The sequence below is a fragment of the Poecile atricapillus genome, chromosome 4 (genome assembly GCF_030490865.1).
Source record: "Poecile atricapillus isolate bPoeAtr1 chromosome 4, bPoeAtr1.hap1, whole genome shotgun sequence".
Classification (NCBI taxonomy): domain Eukaryota; kingdom Metazoa; phylum Chordata; class Aves; order Passeriformes; family Paridae; genus Poecile; species Poecile atricapillus.
In genome coordinates, this window is record NC_081252.1 from 2,808,285 (window position 1) to 2,833,255 (window position 24,971).

The 24,971-nt window shown below is 47.0% G+C and overlaps 1 protein-coding gene across 13 annotated transcripts in view; it reads right to left on the minus strand.

Annotated features, from left to right (window-relative positions):
- Positions 1-24,971, minus strand: part of SLC4A4 (solute carrier family 4 member 4) — a 143,891-nt gene that overhangs the window by 65,294 nt on the left and 53,626 nt on the right. For all 13 annotated transcript variants that reach the window (XM_058839097.1, XM_058839099.1, XM_058839096.1 and 10 more), the window contains one exon: positions 18,260-18,439. In XM_058839097.1, coding sequence (XP_058695080.1) covers positions 18,260-18,439 — 180 coding nt within the window. The remainder of the gene's footprint in view (positions 1-18,259; positions 18,440-24,971) is intronic.

Here is a 24,971-nt window from a genome sequence, read left to right on the forward strand (position 1 = left end):
CGCCCGGCCGGCTCCTGCGGCATCCCGGGAGCGCACGCAGGATGTCAGCACCCACCGCTTCCCAAGGGACAATAACCAAGGCTCTCATGGGGAGACAGGTCCCCATCCCTGCAAGTGTCCCAGGCCAGGCTGGACGGAGTTTAGAGCTACCTGGTCTAGTGGAAAGTGTCCCTGGAGCTGGATGAGCTTTAAGTTCCCTTCCAGCCCAGGCCATTCTGTGATGATTCCATGAACAGAGTTCATAGTTTGACTCCAAAGACTTGAGCAGATCAAATTGCTTAATCCAAACGAGAATCAAAAACTAGTAATTTCAGCCCAGACTACACAAACCCAGTGCTAATGCAGTTTTTTACAGTGGCATCTTCTATAGAGCAGAGGGAATATTACTGTCGGTTTACATTATTCAATTAAATTATTCAGCTCATTAAAGAAATTAAAAACGATGTAACAACAGGAAAGGTTGTTTATTTCTTCAGAATTCTCAGCTAAAAGGAAGAGGTGAGAAGATGAGATCTGAGGAGAAGCGGGAACTCAGCTAGCTCATTAGCTCAGATAATGCTCCCTTCACTCCTAAAGGGATTTCTGCTGGGGAGAAAACCCAAACACCAAGTAGTTGCACCATTACCAAAAAAGACAGCCTTCCCCTTGGATATTTTTAACAGAATTTCAATTTCCTTCCACATGGAATTTAAAAAAGATGATCTAAAAGGAAGCCCTCTCCACCTCCAGGTGGACACTAGCATGAACATCTAACTGGCCATCCAATGCACAAAACTCAGGATGCTGGATACCTGCACATCACAATGTCAAACTTCTCCAGATATTATCAAGTGTGACTTGGCTACCAAAAGGGAACAGCAGATTCAGGGTGAAAGAAATACCAACAGCAAATCAAGTCCCCTTCAGGCAATCATGACAATGACATCACCAGATTAAATCCATTATTGACACTGAATTTCCCCACTAGCTGATTCAAAGGAAGCATGATTTCTTGTACTCTTTTTTTTTTTCAAGGCAAACATGAAGAGCTGATGAAATGTCTCATACATTACTTCACCCACTGAGCTAAACTCTCCACAGTGAGGTGCACATTTTCCTGGCTCCAGGGACAGAAGAACCATGACTCCAGTGAAGAAGGTATGCAGCAGTCTGGAAGTGCAAGGCAGCACTCAATCACAGAATTCACTTGGAAAAGACCTTCAAGAACTGAAAGCTGCAGTATGGAAAGGAGTTCCCCAAGAATGTGTAACACACAAGCCAAGGCACACGTGGATCCAGATCAGCCTTTCTGGACTGTAGAATTGTAACTGATTTATTTGTGTACACACACCAAGAAGGGATTTTTATATTCCTTCTCAGAGGCTGGGTTTAAAGCCCATCAAACTTGGGGAAAAAAAATAAAAATAAACCAAGGTGCTGAACAGAGAGATCCATCTCCTCCTTCCCCAGTCCTCCACCACAGAGCACTAGGTAAACTTTGGCTGGGATGCAGCAACAGGAACACACGCTCTGAGAATCCCTTTTCCAGGAGCCGTCGTGCTCTGCTCTGTCACTACAGTGAAGAAGTTCTGAACAAGGAAAGTGAACTTGTAAGGGGGTTCCATCAATTTCAGAGCAAGAAACTCCATCACATGGAAAAGTAACCCCAGAAAAACTAGGCAAGGACTGTTTGCTACATACTTCCATTAAATGCATGAAAGAAAAGATGTAGAAAATGTAGAAAGAAGATGTAGAAAAAAAGATTGTTTTTGCAGGTGTTCCTCAACGTTGTGGCACCAGAGAAGCCATGGAACAGAGAACACCTCTTTCATATGTACCTGATCCCTCAACTACAACCCAAGTTCTTCTGCTTAATTTTGTGATGAAGGCAAACATCTGCTTCAAAAACTGTATCGCAGATGAGAACAGTTCAGTGCACTGATTTAGATGAAATAGCTTTTCTTCAAAACACATTCGTTTTTTATCCCCCAAAGAGACAGGAAATTGTGAGCAATAATCCTCAAGGATGTCTTTTCCAAGATTTGAAAGCTGTCCTCCAGTGGAGATTCCCATTTTAAGCGCATACTTTGCATAACTGAAAGAAAATATGTGACCTTGATGGTAAGCAAAATATTCCTTGCAAAACATTTACTCTTTTTCTTGCTGTGCAAAATCTGTCTGCTCTTCCCAAACGAAGGACATCCAACCCACATTCCTCAGAAAAATGTCACACCAGATTCAATTGGAGGAGGATGTTTTTACAACAAGTTTAGCACTGACCTTATGTTTCTGAAGCTGTTGGTTTCCAAGCAAAGAGCGTTTTCCCCTCTGCATCACGTGCTGCCTCGGCTGGGAGGGCTCTTCCAGAGCCAGAAGGATGCTGTTCACAGATACCACCACTTGTGCATCAAGGGCATCTGACGGAGCACCAAACACCACCTAACGCTGTCCCCCGCCCCTAAAAACATCTCAGGCACTCTTCAAATTCGTATCCAGGGTCTCTCCTCTTACAACCTTTAAGCTACAGGAGGAGCAGTGTCCCCATCACAGAACCCCAAAATTTGGGTTGGAAAGCACCTCAAAGTTTATCTCATCCCAATCCCCTGCCACGTGCAGGACACCTTTCACTAAACAAGGCTGCTCCCTGTCCAACCTGGCCTTGGACTCTGCCAGGGATGGGGCAGGCACAGCTTCTCTGAGCACCCAGGGCCTCGCTGCCCTAACAGGGAGGAAGTTTTTCCTGATATACCATCCAAGCCAGCCCTGAAGCCAGGAACGAGTCACCAGTGGCTCTGACACACACTGCGTCCGTGTAGAGCTGGCCTGGCAAAATCCTGCCTTGGCATTTGCCACAGGCACCGAGCTCAAACACCTGCAGGCAGCTCACAGCGTCCTCAGCGCTTCCAGACACCTCACACGAGCACAGGCAGCAAGAGAAACTGCTCCCAATAAATACTATGTGCCTGACCCACAGAGACCAAAAAAGATGTAGAATTCCAGCAGATTTCCAGAGATGGCTGCGCAGGCCAGATCACAGATGTCACAGGCTTAGACAGTCTCCACTTCCAAAACTGTCCCCTTGCAACTTCTTCTCCAGACAAAACCTCAGAGGAAATCCATCAAATCCTTATTTCCAAAAGGTGCTGAAGACCAGCAGGCTGCAGCCAAAAAGGAGATCAACTTTTCAAGTCTACAAAATTCAAAGTATTTACCCCAGAGTAAATACTGTACTTCTTCATTTCAAGAAAATGAGTGAAAAGAAATTCAACTGCTTTTCTAGTCAGTCTCAGCCTCACAATCCCAAAGTTCCTGTAACACAAATCATTCCCAAGGGGCTGAAAATAAAGAGCCACTACCAGCATGTAACAGTGGAGGTACCACACTGCATTCCTGAGATCCATAAACACGTAAGCTCTCTTCCCTGTAGCCCCTTACATCTGCATATTAATATTATTTTAATGCATATTATTTTGCCTTCTCTTTCTATCTTCAAAGGCTTCCAAAGCAGACACATTCCCTTTTGACAACAGGAATTAACAGCTTCTCCCCCAGAGCATCACACCTTCCATTTCTTTGCCCTGCTCACACCTGTACCAAATTCCTTGGCAAAAATAGCCATAAACAAGGCATCTTTGATCAATAGGGCTTTCCAGCACACTCATTAAAAGTGTGCAATAACCACTGTGGAGGAATGAGGTAAATGTCCTGGTATCTTTCCCTTTTTAGGAAAGCACATAATCATGTTAACCAACAACAAAACTATGAGATTAGTCACAGCACTACAACAAAAAGAGTCAAGTCACCAACCTTGGATGAGCTGGAGTTGTAACAAAGGTGCACTACTTATTTTCCCAAGCCCAAAATAACATTCAGTTGAACTTGAAGGTGATCTACCATCTTCCAAAGTGTTTGGAATTCACCACAAAGGGAGGATTAATTGCCTAAAGAAAGGTCTGCTTTCAGCACAGGACTGCAGGTTTGGGAAATCTAAGGAAAGGACGCACCAGACAATTTCCGACGGCAAACAATCTATCTCCTCTTGTGCAGAAGGGGAAAGAAAAGCCCTTTTCCTTGTTCACAGGTGTTCTATCCACTCTGGGAAAGCAAAGCAAAGAAGACATCCCCATTCTCCTAAATGCTGCCGAGTCCCAGCTATAAGCCTACAGCTCCAACTGCTGTGAAATGGGGGATGTCCTGAAAGCCAGCCCTTTCCATGGTACCAGCTGTGAGCTCTAACAGGATGCAAGTCATCTGCAGGACTTGGCTTCTCCAGAAAGAACCCACGAGGATAAAGTTTACTAAAACCTATTTTGCTCTAATGATTGAGGAAGGACATTAGGCAGAAGCTGGGGAACAAGACCTTCCTCACCCACAAACCTAACACAGCTGCTTCTTTTTCAGCTTCGTAATACTGAACCCTCCCATAATTAAGAAGCACCATAAGCACAAAAACCACTGTATTCCACAGGCACAGGCTTTGGACTAAAATCCATATACATTACCACTCTCACACAGTAAAAACAACATTTTGAGACTGGAAATGAAACCTGAATGCAAATAAAATGTTTTCCAGAGCAGGACAGACACAGCTGTGTCCAAGGCAGCTCCAGAAAAAAGGGTGAGCAGGTTGCTGTGACCACCAGCAGCAGCTCCTGATGGATATTTTCCACGTGGGACACGTGTTCCCACAACAGGTGGCAAGTCAGCCTCAGCTGTGACTCAAGGGGACGGTCCGCAACTGAATCACGGCTTCCAAGGGGAACTCCACAGGGAGCTGCTCATCTCCCTTACTCTGACTCCAGAAAGATCCCAACCCAAGGGAATGACCCCTTTTTTATGAGTCTGTTTTCACAGCAGCAGGGATAAACTATGAAAACACCTGGCAATTCATTCGGTGACAGCTGAGCTGGCATTAAGACAAGTACAAATAATTGGGAAAATGACAGCTCCTAAGTGCTGCTGGAGGAGGAAAGCTCTTTGACGTTACTCCACTCCCAAAGGGACAGCAGGACGAGCCATACAGAGCATCCTGGCTGCTTTCCCAAGAGGACTCATCCTCCTGGGATCAGTTTACAACAAAGCTCAGCGAGGGGGACAGCTCCCAGCAGAGCCACGCTTTAGGAAAGCCGCACAACTCCCGGGTCAGCCCGGACAGTGGGCAGGGAACCTCCAGTCCAGCTCCAGTCCCCTGTGCTCTGATTCTCCCACTTGTGACAAAGAGAATAGATATCAGGAATAGTCAGCCCAGCACAGCAAAGCAGCTGAAAGCACTCCCTGAAATCCTGCCCGCTCCCAGGTTTCCCCACGCAGCCAGAGCAGCTCCAGTGCGGGTAACTATTTATATCAGCAATCCGCCCGGCACTTCAGCAGATGCTCAGCTTTAAATATGGCTTTAAATCTTCTTGCAAGCAGCCAGGCTAAATATATGCTTTGGGTTAAATTTGTTCCTGGTGCTGTCCTGGGTCACAGCTCTCGTTCTGCCCGCGCTGTTCCTATAGGTGCTGGCACAAGGTGTCCTGGCAGCCTGTCCCTGTCCCAGCGAGGTCCCTCCCATCCTTATGTCAAAGCAGGACCAAAGCCTCGGGACAAGGTGACGCTGGAACATCCAACAGCCAAAAATTGCTCACACTTAACCCCAAATGTGGTTTTGTCTGCAGCTGGAAGCTTCTCATTTATTGCCAAAGCCCTAAAGGAACCCACAAGACAAAGAGCAATCTCATTCCAAAGGCAAACAATTCATTACAAAATACTGCCTGCTTTGCATATACACTCATATGTATTTTAAGCAGACGAGGCTAAAGATCTGGAAATCTTCCCTCTTCACTGCTGAATAAAAGTCACATTGACACAGCTGGAACAGAAAGCAGACTGAGCCCCCAGCACCATTTTTCTGGGCAGATCCCAAGGCAAGCTGCCCAACCCTAGATCTTCATCAGTTTCCTGTTGCCCCTTCCCATACCCACACACAACATACATCACCAGGAGCTGTGATATACTGCAAAACCCTTGGACCAGGCCAAAAGGAAATCTAAATTACTCCAGGATTAGTCTAAATTAGGAATTTAGAGCTCAAGTTGGTTTAGTTGAGGTGTTAAGGCTGAGTTGGACTTGCTGATCTTGAAGGTCTCTTCCAACCTAATGACTCTGTGATTCTGAACTTGGTATCTGAACTGCTCAACAGAAAACATTTGACTCTAAAATAGCCCATGTGAATAACTGCAATCAGCATGTTCTGTGGTTCCTGAGCTGCTTCTTTTGCTTCCAATCAGCAAATAAGATTCTACAATCTGTGATGGTCACTTACCTAAACCAGTCCATCCTCAAATAATCCCCAATTCTTGCAGCAGACATGAAACAACTGTTCTGGATGACACTCCTGTCACTAGGAATGCAGAGTATGTTTCAAGCCCGGCTTTAATGCTAAGCCTAGACTAATCCCTCCATAGAGCTTTAGCTAGGCTTTGCCAAAGGAGCAATTGTTGCCACTACATACATTTATACTGTTTGATGGTGAGCAGTTTATTCTGCAGAGTGAGCTCCCATTCCCACGATGAAATCCATGCTGGAATGAAATCACTGGAGTGAACTTCTTTTTTGCTACAGACTCATCCTTCTGAAGCTTCCCATCCTTGGCAATTTACCTTGGAACAGGCTGGGACAAGAAAACCACGATATACAAAGTAGGCAGAACAAGTCCCACACAGATAAAGGGAAACCCAAATAAGAGAAGGCCCAACAAAACGGGGTCAGGCATGTTCTCTAGGAATACCCAAAGCGCAAGGAAGAGTCCGTGCCCAGCTGAACAGCCAAGTCAGTGCTCTGCCTGCGAGCGAGGAGCAGGCAGCAGCTTTCTCTCCACAGTGTCTGGAGCCTGACAGGTCTGCAAGATGGCCCAGAAAGCTTTGCCAGGCTGTGAAACTCCTTCCTAGCCTCCAAGCTTCCATTGCTTTCATGGACTTGAAACCAAGCAATTTCAGGCAACTCCTCCAAGCACATTTCCTCATCAGGACCCCAGTGATCAACCCCACCCACCAAACCGCCCCCAAATAACTCCCAAAACTTTGTGGAGGCATCACTTGCCATGTGCCCAGTTTGCTGTTTTCACACAGCCTGCTCCACAGGCACCATGGAGTGTCTGACTCTGAAACACAACCGCTTCCACAGGCCAGGGTGACCACCCTCCCACTGGGGCAGAACCTGGCACACCACTTCCAGCCCATGGAATGTGAATGAAGGTGCAAGGTCTCTGCAAGGTGTTTCAGTATGGCCCATCTGGAGCTCTCAGACGGGGAAGACTACACAGGGCCTCATCTCTCTTGCAGAGAGACCCACTCATCTAGACCAGAACCATAAAATACCTTCCTTTGTCTTATCCCAGTCTGAGTGACACCCATCTCTGCCCAGATTTGGTGCAGGACACTTGTAAAGCGCCTTGGTATCCAAATCTCGCGGTTACACAAATGTTACGGTTTCAGAATAACTTCTCTGCCCTCTCTGCACCTGGCACACCGAGTTTCACTGCTTCCAGCCAGCTCCTTCTGCTGCTCTTCCCTAGGAGTGGTGCTCTTCAGCCACATCCTTTTCTCCTGGCTGATGACTCACATCCTAAGAGCTGCTTATCTGTCCTGAAAGACACCGCAGGCGCTATCCCAGCGCCACCACGCCACCAGTGCTCCCCAGCCAGGGACCATGCAAAGCTGATCCATCCCCAGCGTGCTCCATCCCCCTGTCAAACCATGCCTGCCAGCTCCCACGGGGCCAGGCACTCTGAGCAGGCTCCTGGGGATGGGTTTGCAAGGTGAAGTGCCCAGCCAGCTCTTCCCTGTGCTGTGCAAACGAGATTGGACACCCACGCTTTCTGCCTCCTCCAAAATCCCTTCCACTCACAGAACTGCCTGAAATCAGGAAAACTGGTTGGTTCCAAGGAAGCAAAGCAGGGATTTGAACTCCAGCATGGCTGTGACATGGAGGAGCTGGGTTCTTAGTGAGAGCCCAAAAGCCAGGCCTAGTCAATCCCGCTGTTACGGAGCTGCCCTTGGAGCAGGAGGAGAGGGCAACTGCTGGAGATCTCCACAGGCCAGGATGCTCAGGACACCTTTCCTGCCCAGCCATGCAGCTCACAGGGTATTACACACCCACAGCTCAGAGCTCAGCCATGCACCCCTGCTCCATCAGATGAACTCAGTTCCCATTACTATATTTAAATATCAAGGCTGGAAGCAAGATATCCAGTTGGAAGCAAGACTTGAACACATCCCAATACCACATTCAGGCTGGGACTAGTCCATTCCTAGGCTTCCTTACAAAGAGCAGGAAAGGCTCTGCTGATTTATGCATACTTTTATTTCCATGTAACTGCTGAGGCCTACAATGCCCTTCCAGGGGTATCCAAACCATAAGAAAAAGGCGCCACAAGGGCTCTGTCTTTTTTGAGACATAAATCCAACCGTGCAAGTGCAAACACGTCTAAGCAGAACCACTTACATTTCAGTCAACATCTGCTTTCCTCTTTAGACCACATTCTTCCTACACACAATTTTCATGTACTTAATATCATTATTTTAAAGTTCACTCAGTGGGTAAGAAATCAGCAAATAAATCCAAGCAAAGACTCTTCCCTGCTTGAACAGATGTCAAATCAGGATTCAAAGCTGAGCAGAACAGCCCACACCTCTCAAGGATTTTGTTTCAGATATCATACAAATTTATTTTAACCAACACCATTTCTCTGGGAAATGGCTGACACTAACAAAGTGGAAAGGAAATTTTCAACTATCAAGTACTAGAGCTGAGGCCTTCTCCACCCTATCTTGTTTATTCTTTGGGTTTTTGACATGGAAATCTCAATTTCTATTTCTTTTTGTGGTGGCCCTTTGGCTGCCAGTCCTTCACATCACAGCTAAAAGAGCCCACTTTGGTTTATCAGGAAGTCAAAGAGATAAAAGTCAGAAGAGATAAAAGAAAGGCACTTCTTGCCTCTCAGTAAGTTGCTGCTTCTTCAAGGCACGAACACATTCACAACACAGCATCTGCTCCAAACTTCAAAGCAAGACTACCAAAATCACTCCACCAGAAAGAGAAAACCCAAACTCAACTCACAGCTGTAGAAGAGACAGCCTGAACACAAGCCTTGCCTCAAGAGCATTTGCAAGGGCACAGTGAGGCTCGGTGTTCCTGAACTATGACAAATGTATTTATTTCAGGGCTCAGGCTTGCACAAAATCCGTGCTGGAGCCACGTCCATAGGGGTGCAGAGAGAGCCCTTTGCTATCAGCTCGTTATTCTCTACGGAATGGACTGATTTTTCTCCTTTTTTAACACGCCCATTTGGCCATTCCAGCCTGCTGGCACTAGAGTACAGCAGGTTTTTGGCATCAAGATTTCTGGTTCCCCCTCCAAATATTTCTTAATCGCCCAATACACCCTAACAGCTTCCCTGCGCAATCCGCATTAATTTTCCACATTATCGTTGTGCCAGCTCGACCTGGAGGAGAAGATAAATGGAGGGTGCCAAGTGGAAAGGGAAAGGGCTCGGGGAGAAGGGAGCAGCCCTGTGGCTCCACAGACATCCCTACACTGCTCTCCACCACCCTGCTGAAACGACAGTCGGTTCCTCTCATTAGATCAGCAGCATCTGCTGCCCTCCCAGCGCTGCCATCTGTGCACTCATTTCCCAAACCCACAATCCCAACTGGAGGTTAGTAGGTCACGGACATAATTCCCTGCTCCTCCTGGGATGAGAGGAGACTGTGTTCCAAGCTGCTGGAAGCACTGAGAGCCCCCTTGCTACCCATCCTGACCCTCTAAGGCCTCTCCTGCCCCTCCCCAAGTGGCCAAGTGCCCCTTTCTGGGGGCAGAAGCAAGAAGTGACTGGCAAACCCACCCCAGCTCTGCTGATGGGCAATTTACTGGTGAAAGAATAGTAATAATAAAAAGGACACCAGCTTCAAGAACAGCTACAGCAAGGATCAACATCTGAAATGATCCCAGCAGGAGAGGTTCTGTGAGGTTCACAAGAGGCAACTGAAAACACAAAAAAGGGTTCAGAGAAGAAAATCCATGTGTTGGTTATACTGAGAGTAAAAGACAAACCCTTGTTTACATATACAGAGAAACAGGATGGCTTGTTCCCATACTGAGCGTGAGATTTGCATGGAGTTTAATCCAAAAAGGGCAGCTTTGTAGTGCCAACCATCACATCCCCAACTCAGCCCTTCTCAGCTGGAGAAACAGCTCTGGCTTCAAATCAAAATGCTTCTAAATGAGATTTTTTTTCCCCACATGGTAAATTCCTCAGACTTTTCTGTCCCTTAGCTGTTTCACATGAATGCAGGGAACAGAATTAGGCAAAGCATTAAGGTGGCTTAGGTAATTACAGTGGCACATGCTATCATCAGTTCTAGACATAAGATTAACACAGCAAGCTCCAGTTAAAGCAGGTCTTCCCCATACAAGGAAAGAAACCAACCTCTTCTTTGCTCTGTCTGAAACATGAACAGCCTACCTTGTCACAGTGGGAATAAAGACCCCACAAAATCTTCCCAAAGCCATCTCTGCTGGTACTGAAACACAGAGGAAGCTTCAAGCTGAAGCTGAAGAACCACTTTCAATCCACCACCAAGTAGACAGTTGCACACCCCATGGCTTTAAATACCATGTGAAGGTTATATTGAATTATTTTCTTCTACATCTACATGACTAATTGTGTCCCCTTGGGCCAAGGGAGATTTCTAAGAGAATTGTCTGGTCAGGAAAAATGCAGCAAAGACCATTCCCAGTTAAGGAAGGCTTAGTCATAGATCTAAGAAAACATGCAGTTAATTGAGGCAGAAGTGACCAGTAAATGAAAATACTGTGTCACTTGTACCTTCCCCAAAACCAAAGGATTTTGAGACTGAACTTGTTGTGCTGAATACTTCCTCTGTTTTGCCCAGACTCAATTTGTCAAATAATTCTTGCTATTTTACCTCAAACTTTGCTACAATTAATTTAACATTAACCAGCTGAGGTTTAGGAATTTAGCTCTCCCAAGGAGAGGTTACAGCCATAGAAGAATCTTTACTTTGACTCACCCAAAAACTATTTCTATCAGTTCTTCAGATTGTAGAGAAAACTTAGAGGTGTGGCAGGAGGGCAGCAAGAAGTGTTTGTACTTCTTACTCAAATCCATTTTTTTACTTCATGGCTGTGGATCTTGAGCACTTCAAGTTGACAACAATCTCAGTGCAATTGCTCAACAGCCCTGCTGTCTATTTTGGTGTCACTGCCATGGCAAGTGCCGTGGTTGTTTTTTAACCATGGTAAGAGTGAAGGCAGGTTTTAAAAGCTCCCTGAAGAGCTGGTGGTGTGCCTTTAAATGCACTGCCCCCAGGAATAATCCTCACCAAGATCCCATTATCAATCGATCATTCCTGGATTTCATTCCCCCTTCCTCTCCCAGTGGCTGCTCCTTTCAGACACATCCAGACATCTCTGAAGAATTCAGACCTGAACAATTTCATCCTGGTGTCTGCACAGCTGGAAAATTCTCTGCTCTATAGCCACAGTATTCCATGCCCAGGCACTTGTGACAGCTTCACACGGGACATGACAACAGATTCCTTTTCACTCCTCAGCACCGCTCTGACATCATCACCTTCCAAGGAACACTGAAATCCTGGGAATACAAAACTCCTTTTAGATCCTGCACCACACCTGAGGCACCCACCAGCCTTGCCGCAGCTGGAGGTGACTGACAAACACTGAGTGACACGAGTGCCACTGGAAACACAAACCACAAGGAATAAGACACGCTTGAGAACGGAATTTCAGCCCATACTGCTGATTTCTTTTGAGGAACCATGCACGACGGCAAATACAGGGATGGGCTGGTTCATGTGGCTGAACAGTCCCTTCCAAAGGACATCTGGTGGCACTCCAGAGGCTGGGGAAGGACAGAGAAGACACAGAGTGTGGGGAACGCTGCTGCATGAGGGTGAGATGCATTTTCACTTGCACGAGGCCCCTGCCATAGCTGTCCCTCTGAAGGCTTCCAACCCCAGCTCCCAGCACTTGCCAAAGGGCAGCTGGTGGTGGGGGAAGCGTAGATGCCACATGCCACCTCCCAGCACGCCCACACACGTGGGCTTCCTACCTGAGCCATGCCCGAATTTAATCAGGCAGTGCACATAACTCATCCAGGGACAGCTGCTTCTGTCCCTCAACCCTGAAAAACAACCCCAGAAACTACCCCGAAGGGAAAAATCCCAACTCCCAGACCTTTTGGGGCTGAAAAGAATTAGTCCCCCGTACCTGAGGCACTCGGCATTTGTCTTAACAACCAGATCATTTGCTGGTTTTGTGTTTGGGAGCCTCAGGACACACCTAAGGAGGAAGGAAGTTTAGCTCTACCTTTTTTATCACGCCCACCAGAAATCTGAACTTGGCAAGCAAATGAAAAAACCCAAACCTGACCTCCTTTCCAAGCTGTCATGAGCAAGGAATGAAAGTTCCACGCTGTAAGTTCCAAAGTGTTCATAACAAGCCCTGATGTGACTGGCACATGCACAAGTCCAAGTAAAAAAGAAAAAATCTCAGAAGTTCAGGTAAGGGTTGTTGCAAAAAGAGCATTTTTTTTAGTTGGCTGTCCGAGTGAAAGCCTGTACCCTTGCCAAGAAAAGGAAAGCCTTTGCTGAGGGTGATAGGGTTTAGATGTGACCTATCTCTTATCACCATGTCCCTTCATCCTGCCCAAGTGCCTCAGTGGGAGGTGGGGGGCTTTGCAGTGAGGCCACAGGAACAAGAAAAACACCATCCTGAGCCTCTCTTGGAATGAGGGCTGGGGTAAGTAAGGGGTGAAGGCAGCTGGGTTTAGCTGCTGCTGGAAGTGCCCCCCTCCAACACGAGACTCTTCTCTGTCACTCCCACACCTCAACAAGTCCTTCTGCCACCACCGGCGTCCTCGTGGCTTCACACTGACACGGGGCAGGGCTGGATTAGGTACCAGGGAGAAACTCTTCCCTGTGAAAGTGTTGAGGTCCTGGAACAAGTGCCCAGAGACACCACGGACACCCAACCCCTGGAAGCGGTTCAAGGCCAGGCTGGACGGGGCTTGGAGCAAGCTGGGTAGCGCAAGGTGTCCCTGCCCGTGGCAGGGGCTGGGATGAGATGGGCTTTGAGCTCCCTTCCGAGCCAACCCAGTGTGAGCTGTGGTTCTCAGGGCCCTGCCCACGCTGGGAGCCGTACCCCAGGCAGTCAGACACCAACCCTGCCTCCTCGGCAGGGTGGGAACAGAGCCAGGGCTGTGTCAGCAGGTGGGGCTGACCTCCTCACCCTGCTCACCCGCAGCCTGCCTGCCCCGAGCACCTTCCCATGCCCTTTCCCATGGGCACGGCCAGCTGCGGCCTGCCAGCCGCTCCGACGGGCCTCCGGCTACGCAGAGGGCACGGCTGCAAGCCAAGCACTAATTAGCTCTGTGTTTAATTTACCTCTGCACTTGCACTGCAGTGGACCTAAGCACGCTCCCTGCAGTCCTGGAGGGAGCTTGAAGAAGGCCTGCTTCAAGTGACCCCAGCTCCTGGGACCAGCCCACGAGCCTGCCGTGCAGTTCTCCAAGACCAAACCACCAAAGTTCCCTTCTATTTATGGCCAAGTCTCCCTCATCACTTTCCTTGTGTAAAATGCCAATACAAAAATAATTGAGCTTTGGTCATCCTGCCTGGTATTTCTCAAGTACTGTCACTGCTCTCACTGTGGTGAGCTGAGGCTAAAAGCTTTTGGAAAATCCCACCCCCTATCTTGAAAAGTCAGGAAAGAAACTCCATAAATGAAAAACCCAGGAACAGAAAGAGAACTCTTGGCACAGCCCTGACTGTGCTGCATCTGCTCTGCTAAGTAAGTTCATTTATTTCCATCCTGAAGCTCTCTCCTGCTATTTATAACACCTGCCTTAATGAACTTTCAAGGTAGACACCAAGCCTGAGCGCTCCTAAATAGATGTCTGAATATCCTTGTTGAATTAATTTGATCTTTTTATGAATGGACCGTTCCAGACAGACTGGCTCTTCTCAGTGGAAATCACAGAATGGTTTGGGTTGGAAGGAACCTTAAAGATCTGCTCATTCCAAACCCCTGTCATGGGAAGGGACACCTTCCACTAGACCAGATTGCTCCAAGCCCTGTCCAACCTGGCCTTGAACACTTCCAGGGATGAGGTATCCACCACTTCTTTGGGCAACCTATCAAATGGGATATTGTCCACAAAAAACTCTTTCTTTTGTTGGCAACCCAAGTTGGGAAGCAGTACCAGAAATTTACCTGCCTCCAGTGCAAATCTCATCCATCCAGCCAAAACCTCGCCTTCACTAGGAGAGATGCACTCCATGTGGAATGGCAGCACAAGCCTCAAACAGCACCTTAATGTAACAATTCCTCTGCAAACATGAGAAATGCTCCTCCAAATTCACACCTGAGGGCTCAAGAGAGGGTTTTTACTAAAACCCTCCAAAAGAGGAATTCTCTGAACCAACTGGAAACCTTTACAAACCTTTGATACGAAGTATCATCCCTCCCCTCTCTCTTTATAGAGGTCCTCTTATCCCTGCTTTTAGGTATTCCAAAATTTAGATTCTGTAGTTACATTTGTCAACATGGCAACGTTCTGACATCTGACAAAAATCAGGTTTTACCCTCTTCAGGGTGGCAAGCAATTAGAGATTTCTATTCCTTGGCAGTAAGAATTTTTCAAACCCACAAGTGGTTTTAAAAGGTCAGTAAAATATTGCAGCACCTGGGTTTGGGCCAGGGAGGTGAGCCAAAGTGACTCGGAGGGCAACCAGACAATGAGAAAAAACCCCTTCCCAGATCAAGCAGATATACATTTCCTCATGGGAAAATCTCTGCACACCTGTACTAAAGAACGAGGAAGAGGGAAATGGACTCAGAGAAACTTCATCTGCCTTCCTTGTTCCTCCCTTGTCTCATCCCTTGCAAGTAGCAGCAAACCACGCCATCCTCTTTGTGCTGACACAAGCAGCAGCTGACCCGATGAGGCAGAGCCTAAAAAGCATTTCCTCCTCGCTGGCCCTAAACACAAACCAAGGCTAGGCTGGTTAAAGGAGGTGCTTTTAGATGAGAGGTGCTGGGATGTTTCACCTGGAAGAGGGATTTGTCATTGTCTGCATGAGAACCAGGGTGTGAATGCCAAAGTTCACTGAGAGCAGAGCCAGCCCTGCAGGCCTGGAATGTCCTAAAAGGGCTCTGCAGAGGGAACATCGCCTTCCTGCCTCCTCCTCAGTCTGTCAGAGTATCCCTGTCTGGATTTGTGAAGGAGGCATGGTTCCCAAGCAATAATTTCCTTAGCATGAAACATATCTGTACACGTTCCATTTGCTCAACTCTCTCCAGATGGGAGAGCTGAAGGTTGTCTATAAACTACCAGAGTTTGGCTTGCTTAGCTCAGCTGGACACAGACTAAAAAAAAAAAAAAAAAAAAAAAAAGGACTGACATTTCCAGACTGCACCAATTCCCAAATACAGCTAGACTGGTTTGGAACTGGAACAAAAGTTTTCTAGGGAAGGTTTGCCTTTCTGGACCTGTTTATTCTCTTGCTGGTATCCATGGGCACGTCCCATCAGGTTCGGTTGCTGTGAGCAGCTTGACCTGGTGAGTCAAGCCCAGATTTGGTCCAAGTCTAATTGCAGGGTTTTCATCCAAGAAGCTGAGAAATCATTTTCAGGTAGGACACTGAAGCTTAGGCTTGTGGTCCTTAGGGACAGATGAAGAAATCCAAGTGATGTACCGAATCACAACTGGCTCAAGATTCTACTCAGGAAAAACAAAGGTCTCCACAGACAGGACAATCAAGTCATTCCCTGAACTTCTACAAATTATTTTAACAGCTACATTATTAAAGGTTTTGCAAATCAAGCTCTATATACTTGTCCTTGTATTAGAAGATAAACTAAATCGCCAGTTCTATACCCAAGCTGAACTGACAGCGTCTAGTATTAGCCAAGGTGATAACTGCAAAACGCAGCAAAGAGAAGGAGCTGTATAAATTCAGGATTTCTTACACTGAGTTGTGTTGGAACAGAACTCTCCATGTCTGAGGTTTCTTATTTCAGGTTCTGATATTCCACACTCTCTCCCGACTGCCTTAAATATATGTAATATAGTTCATTTCAGCTTTCTCCCAACCCCATTAAAGTTGCCACGCAGTATTTCCCAGCTCTTAGTTTCTAATATTCTTTTGAAACTGAATTTGAGCCACCTACCCCTCAACCAATGCCTACTATGGGACGAAGATTAAAACCCCAGGGTTCTAACTGAGGTTTCTTGCCAGGATTGCCAGCACTGGACACCAGCCTAAGCTGGTACATGCTGCCTGGAGAGAAATGGACTTCTGTCGGACACACTTGTGTGACACAGCTGGTGGAGAGAGAAGAAAGGCTTCTTAGAAAGCAAAAGAAAGGGTGGCAAACACAAGATTCAGGTCAGCACTGAAGACGACAGTTTCAGAAGATGAAAAACCCAGGGATATGAGTTAACTTGTAATTCAAGACAGTAATCTGACCTACCCCTCTCCTTTGCAGAGCTCCAAGCTAACTGAGCCAGCTCGTAAAAAGATCTGGCCACCAGCGCGAAACAGCAAGTCCCTGCGAGGACCTGGAAAAGTATCCGGATACCCGAGACGGCAAAGAACAGAGAAAAGGGCCCAGGGATGGGGCATGAATGCTACTGCATGAGACACCTGGAATACTTATGTGATTCCACTCCAAAAATCTGCAGCGCAAAGAGGTCAGGGTGGAAAACTGCATATGGCAAGTGATGGAAAGATTGCATATTTTTAAATGCAGGTGTAAGAGCAGATAAGAACATTTTACTGCATAGAAACAACAGAGGAGAAAAAACACCACGAATCCCTCCTCAAATGACACAGACACAATAATGGGCAAGATGAAAGGCAGGGCATGAAAACCTGATGGAAGAAATGAGTTCTCAAACATAGGTACACTTGGCCCATGGAAACAATTCCTCTAGGATATGATACATTCAGAAGCAAAAGGGCAATTTCTACAGGCCTGGTCACCTGCATGCTGAAGAACAGAGGTATAAACATAGAAATTAAGTTTAAAACATTTGAGTTCTTCAAGATGTGCAATTGTGTCTTTTGGTGGAATACCAACTCCTGGTTTCTGAGCACTGACAAAAAACCTTTTTTGGGACAGCCAGGGAACAAGAGGTGGGAAGAGCAAATGGGATCTGTGACGTGCCTTCCTTTCCAGGTGCTGCTCTCTGAAGATGGTAACCAGGCTACAGACATGATTGAGCTGCCCCATGTTACTGTCTCTATCTACAGCAACTACCCAGCAACACCAGTGCAAAATGAAAAATCAATGTATTTCTTCAATCCAAGGTCCAGTTGTATGCATCTCTCACACAGGAAGCATTTTTCCACTTATAAATGAAGCTCCAACCACCTGGAATTAGCCTCAATAATCTGAGCTGCATCACATCCTGGGCTGCTCTGCTGTACTCAATGCCATCAGCCTTCCCATCTCCCTCCTGGCTCCTACCAAAGCAGCCATCTCCCAGATTTCAGGACAAGCTTGTGGCCACCAGAGAAAACAGCAAGAGGAATGCGACCCTGTGATGCAATGCAATGTGTCTCTGCACAGTGATGGCACCAACTCAAGGTCTCTGTCCTCTGCTTAACCATTCTGGTGGGAACAGAGGCACAGGGCATCCAAAATGGACCTCACCTGCCTGCCAATACTTTAAATCTTCAGTCCCTACAGATACTCAAACATACAGCAAAGCTCCATTTGATTCTTCCTTTTGATTTCAAAACCTGAAACTGGTTAATTACCAAAGGAAAAAAAGCTGTTAGCACCGCAAGTTAGTGATACACGAGGCCAAAACCACGGGGTGCTGGAATTCCAGCGCGTGTGCACGTCCCAGGGCCAGGGCAGAAGCTGCAATAGATCTACCTAGGCACTGCTCAGTCTTTGCCCTTGCTTGCTATCTCTTTACACACTGTGTCAAATTGCTTTTGAAGCATTTGGCCTGTTCCTGCCTGGCATGTGCTCAAGGGCCAACTCAGGTGATACAGAGGGATGAAATGTCTGCTCTAGCCTGTGCCTTTTCCAAGCCACAGCAGCTATCCCACAGCAGCTGGCCCAGACTACTCCAACCCTGCAACGTGAGACAATTGTTTTTGTGCATCAGGTTTCATCCTCCGTGAACAGATCCCTAGAAAACAGAACATTGTAATGAGTGACGAGTGGAACCGGTACTCACTGAGCGGTTTAAGGATGCTGCTGCTTGTCTCATCAGCGTTTTCTACGTCTGATTTGTCCGAATAGTTCTCCGAGATTTTCTCCTTTTCTTTCTTTTCTTTGTGCCCAGGTCTTCTTCTGTGCCGCCTCCTCCGCCTGTAGCTCTTCGGCACATGGACCCCGATGTAAATCGTGTGGTGACCTGGGGAGCACAAGCACACAAATATCAACTTCAGCACTCTGCAGTTTGGGCACCACGGCCCAGCATGGTTCATGCTGCATTTCTGTAAATGCCAAAATGGTTTGGGTTGGAAGGGACCTTGAAGCTCACCTCACTCCCAAACCCTGCCATGGGCAGGGACACCTTCCACTAGCCCAGACTGCTCCAGGCCCCGTCCAACCTGGCCTTGGACACTTCCAGGGATGGGGCAGCCACAGCTGCTCTGGGCAACCCATGCTAGGGCTTCCCCACTGCCAGAGGGAAGAATTTCTTCAATATATCTAACCTAAACTTCCCCTCTTTCAGTTTGAACTCATTACTCTTTGTCCTACCCCTGTTTCACTCCAAAAGACAAGTGAACCATCCCTCTCTACTGGCCTAACGTCAATTAGTCCTGCTCTTCTTGTCTCCCAGTGTGAGCTTGGAGCTCTTTAGAGAAGTATTTTCATCCCATCATTTCTGAGAGCACATGCCAGTGCAGACTCAGATAATTGTTGTCCTTGTGACTCATTTAAACACAAAAATAAACCCCACAGAAGGCCATCACACTCATTTTGTAATATCAAATATTTCAAATATCGAGTGCTTTTCAAACGCATTCTACGCTAATTTTTCCATTTGTTTTATCAAATACACTGGCTGGACTTAACAACTACCTCATGCCAAGTGATTCAGTTTAATTGAAGAGCTTAGACCAACAAAATCTACATCACTTGACTGTGCAGCCCATTGTATAACAAGTGTCAAAGTACCATTAGGTACCTTACACAGGTGCCACTATAGAGGTCCCACACTCTGAGTACCATCACAAGGAAGGACTACTCACAAAAGTTCCTATCAACTCCTACTTGACACTTTCCAAAATAAAAATTAACTAGGAACAGAATAAGTGCCAAATTTCATACGTTGGCTGTAAATCCCAAGGATGCCCTTGCACTGAGACTTGGGTTTCAAACTAAAGCATTTCAACTACATTTGCCAATGGTTGCCCAGAATGGCTGAATGGAGAGTTTCAGCTGAACAGACTGAGTAACCAAATTTATCTGAATGAATGACCCACAAACTAAACACGTCTCTAATTCCTCCTTGAGATAAATTCCATCTTGGTAACCAAACAGCTGAAAACCTAGGCACAAAATACTCCATTTCTGTAACAAACTGATTTGCCAATGCAAAACAACAAAAAAAAGCATTTGCCATTTCAAATTCCACACACCCCTAAAGCCAGCTGTGAGGCCTTTATTTTGCATGTTTGAACCTTTATTTTGCGTGTTTGCTCATCCTGTTGTAGCCTCTGCCATGGGCAGGGACACCTTCCACTACAGCAGTTTGCTCCAAGCCCCATCCAACCCAGCCTTGGACACTTCCAGAGCTGGAAGAAAGAGGATTCTGGAGCTGAGCAGGGCTCCAACTCAGGCAGTGGAACAGTGACAGAACAGGGTCCTGTGTCTGCTGCCTCTTGTCAGAATCTCCACCTCTGGGGAACAGATCACACCAGGGAGGGAAAGGGCAGAGCCACAGAGAAATCTGTAGCAAGACCTCCCAGACTGACACCTGAAGATCGGATTTAGCTCTTGCGTGCCAAAGGAAACTCAGAAAGCTCTTCCAGCAACTGGAAACATCAGCTTTACTGTGGCAGATGGCCTGAGTGCCTCACAGGGACAGGGAAGGGGAGATCTTATCTGAGCAGGAGCTGGGGGTGACCCCTGACAGACAGGCCAGTGGTAGCCCTTCCCAAGGGATTCTCACACCCAAAACTCTGTCCAAAAGCCTGACGTGAAAGGTATCTGTATTAAACTAGACTCCCCTTTGAATCACTTCAATTCTGCGGTCAGCTTGATAATAGAAACACATCACAGTGAGCCTGTAGTCTTAATACTTTAATATGCTGCCAACAGAACTGGACAATCTCTTTAATCTTTGGACCACGTGTGCACAGCACACATTCTGGTAATATGAAACTCACTTGTATATACGCAGGCAAACATCTGCATTGCTTTGCTGCTTTTCCCTAGTCTGAAGGCAGAGACTTATTTAATGTTCCTTGCTGTCCTCCCCCACCTCAGACTGTTCAGGGAGGCCAAGCAAGACATTTTCCTTCTCCGTGTACTTCAAGTGCTTGGCATCTGTTTATATTGCTCCAAATGCTGAGATAATCTTCTAGGCTCCCTTCCCAAAGCGCCTGGAAGGAAACAATTGACACATACTCTCAATGCACTGTGCTCCTGGGACATTTCCGACTCACCGGGGGAAGCCAGCCTTTCCCATGAGAACGGCTGCCTGAGGAACGTGACACACAGGCACCACAAGGATCCTACTGCTCCGGGAGGATGGGAAGCACGGAGCTGAGCGCTGAGCTTGGGCTAACCCAGACCCTGCTCCACCCGAGGGGCTGCTCCCATGGCCCTCCCTGCTCTCCCCAGGATATACACTATGCTCTGTGAGCACCTCATTTCACAGCCCTCAAACCCCACCCGTGGGATACACATGCAGACACCCACAGGCTCCGGTGGCACCTATTCTGGGCAGGGGCTTCTTTGGACTTATACTGACTGGAACTGCAATCTTTGACTTCTGTGACCGAAGAGGATGTTTAATGTGCCCCAAGTTGACAACAAAATCATTTCATCTGGGGGGTTCTCCTGGAAAAACTCTGTTGAAACCAAATCTTTTGCTTTACTAAGAGCTAGTGAGGAACAGCAGTTCATGTTTCAGCACCCAGATTTGGAGTTTGAGCATAGGAGACTCCCTGAATAAGTTTGACTGACAAAAACCCACTTGTGTATCAGCCAGCTGAGGTTCTGTGAAATGCAGCATTCCCTCCCTGCCTGCAGGAATATCTGCTCATTCTCATCAAGGCTACATTGGACAGGGCTTGGAGCAAGCTGGCCTAGTGGAAGGTGTCCCTACCCAAGGCAGAGGCGTGGAATGAGATATCCTTAAGGTCCCTTCAACCACAACAATTCTGAGAGATCACTTCATTATGATCCTCTCCATTTTTAAGCACTAGCTCTTTTTAAAAAGGGTAATAGGGGATGGCTTTTGCTCAGCAAAACCAAAACAAAAAGTTGGAGAAAGAAGCTGAAAGTTATGGGATCAAAGGATAGAGACTGCCCGCTGCATCTAAAAAGGAATCCTTTCCACATGACTGAATTCTTGAGACTCAAAGCGTGGTAAGACCAGCCCTTAAAGAATCTCACACCGGCACCTTAGAAGAAAACAAGATCAAAATCTAATATTAAAAAGGTATAAAGGACTGAAAATAAGCTGAGCGTTAGCAGTTTTTACCCAGCCCTTGTTTTCCCTTTAAAGAGTCCTTTGCAAAGAAGAGGGAGAGTCACATTAAACCCCATCAGATTGCGACAGGCCTGTGTGGTTACAGCTGGCCACAATGCCAAAATCTTCCCCACCAGCTCTGGCCAAATACTTTGGGCCACTTAAAAAATGGGCTTTGCTCAGGATGCCCCAGCCATCTCACTCAGAGGCCTATGGCCTTTAAGGTCTCTTCCAACCTAAACCACTCTGTGATTCCCTGAAAGGTGGGACCTTCTCAGCCCATTTTCACAGCCCAGCCACCAGTCTTATCCCTGGGTAGAACTGAAAGCCTCAGGTAGCACCCTCCATCCAGCATGTAGAGAGACCTGCTCTGCAGTCACACCAGTGGGGCAGGGGACACAGCCCACCATGCACTTGGTCAGCAGAAGATGGCACAACTTTGTGCCCAAGGAGGTGTCAGCACACAGCCAAGCCCGCAGGGAGAGGTGGCACCAGCCAGGACACTGCCAGGACACTGCCAGGATCACTGCCAGGATCACTGCCAGGATCACTGCCAGGATCACTGCCAGGTCAGAGTGCTTTAGAGCAGCTGCTTTTCCCACCTGGGGTTGGTGGCAGAAGGTGCTTCGCATTTTGTCTGAGAACCAAAAAAAAAATTAGCAATATAAAAAAAGCCCATGGCTCAGAAGGACAAATAAATCAGGGGGATGATCCATTTTAAAGGGGAGATACTAAAAGTAGCGCTAAGAAAGTCCCAAACTAAGCCCTGCTTAGTTTCAAATCAGCTCAAGAAGTAAGAACAGAAGGCCACGGCGTCACGTGCCGGGTGCCCTTAGCTCTACCTGGTTCTGGAGGGGTTTGCAGGTGTTGGCAGCAGCAGAGGGGCAGGAGCTGCACCCTGACCAGCTCCACCTTGCAGGCCACAAGCTGTTCTGCACTCCCAGGATGGGATGCACAGCCAGCAGGACACCCCACACCACAGAACTGTTCACACCAGCTGTGTTAGAAACGAGGAACACGAGGACCTAGCGCGGTGCAAAGAGCCAAGTGCTATTCCCATTCATTCACATGGACAGAGACACTGAATCTCCAGGGAAAACTGAACCATCATCAGTCCTCAGGACAGGCTGCCCAGACACAGGCTCACCCACCGGTCCCCACAGGGTTTTCAAACCATGCTGGTATTCAAGTGACCGATTTTCCATGCAAGTAAAAATCCATCAGGCAGGGAAACGGCAGAAGGATTCTCCGAGCGCTCCTTGGAAATCTGAGCGAAACTGAATGCACTAGATGGAGACAGAACAGATCCAAACCCCTTCTCCCACAAACAACTGTAGTATGCAATTAGCTGATTCTTGTGGATTCTCCTTGGCAGTTTGCCAAGGAAAAGGGTCAGCACGAATCCATCAGGCAATGGGAACAACAACCATAAGGCTGAGTAGCAGGTTCATAGACTGATAAACACCATCAGGGGACGAGCCTGCCATGAGGAAAGGGCAAAACATGAAACAGAGGCTTCAGGAGAGACAATCCTGAGCTACTATGCCATAGAGAAAGGAAAGAAGAAGGAACAAGATTAGAAACATCAGGGATCTCTTTCAGTCTGCCAGCTCCAACAGAAGAACCCCAAATTTACGGCTAAAGATTCAAGTGAGGATCACCATCAGCAAGGAAAATGCTCCTTTAACCAATGTTTAAACAAAGGACCTTAGGCCAAAGCATCTTAAACAAAGATGTTCCTTAACCAACCAGCAAATTTGGTTCATTTTATCATTTTATATATTTGCATTACTGCACTTCACCTTCTACCATGCAGCTGCTGACTGAAATGCCTACGAGGGGCAGGGAATGAGCTGTGCAGGGGAAGGCAGTAAGGAAACTGGAGACCTTTTTTCTCTTCCTCAGTAATATCAGGCTTCCAGCACCTCAGCATCTTCAGAAAGTCAGCACTGCATCTGAAACACCCCCATGTAACAAAACTCGAGGTAGACAGAAGGGAAGTCATCCCAGCCATTTGCCTAAAGCTTGCACTCCTCTGTTCCAAATGTATCATCCATGACCCAGACCAGACCTGCCAGATTCCTAACAAAATTCAGAGGCCACTCCAACAAAGCATGTGTAAAATGTGAGTTAGATCTGAGCAAAGCATGTGTAAAAGGTGAGTTAGACTGGAGCAACAGGATGGCTCTAAAAGACAGAGCTAACATAAATTCAAGTAAAAAATATCTAAGCAGGAAAAAAATAAAATAAAATAAAATAAAATAAAATAAAATAAAATAAAATAAAATAAAATAAAATAAAATAAAATAAAATAAAATAAAATAAAATAAAATAAAATAAAATAAAATAAAATAAAATAAAATAAAATAAAAGTCTTCAACTGTCTTGCTGAAGATTCTAGAAACCCTGCTTGTGTAGATGGAACCAAGTCAGTCAGTGGGGTGGCAGTGAACAAAGGGCTGGACATTGTTCAGACACAACAATGAACATGTGGTGGGGGTATTCTCCCTGAGCTTTACATAAGCCATTGCGAGACTCTTACCCACAACCCCGTAAGCTGCTTTTCTTTTTCTCTTCTTTGGAGCTGTGAGAGGTTATAAAAGCCACCAAACCTGTCCTGCTGTGATCTGATCTAATCTGGCCAGAACTGCTTGGCTTCAATGGAAAGAAGAGTTGAAGAAAACTTGAAGAACGCAGGGCTCTGAGGAACAGGGCAGAGAAGGGGATCTGGGCCGGATTGTTGGATTTAGCTCTTGGGAAGCACGGTACCTTTGGATTTTCTGGCATCCTTTAAAATTATGTCCACTTCCAAAACACTCCAATGACCACTCGAGAGAACCGATGCTGGCTGAAAATCTTTTCCTATTTCCACCTCATTAATTACCAAGAGTGAAGGAACTGAGTACCAAGCTGTACTCGACACTCTCGGGCTCACAGATGCAGGCAGGATTTAGACTCTGCTCAAGAGAAGTAAGAGCTGAGGTAGGATGATTAAGGCATCCAAAGCTGCCTCCATTCTCTGGGAAAAGCCTCAAAGCAGCCCTCTGCAAGTGCCCTTGGTGGCAAGGCTGCAGTTTTACTGAACCTGTGTCTGATGGAAGGCGGCTGGAGCCAGGGGCTGAAGGGACACAGCCAGAACAAACAGAATCACAGCGCTCACAGAGGCTCCCGACGCCTCGCCAGCAGCACGCGCCTCCTTCACGGAGCGCAGGAGTTCCCTGGCTCCCTTCTCAGTCTC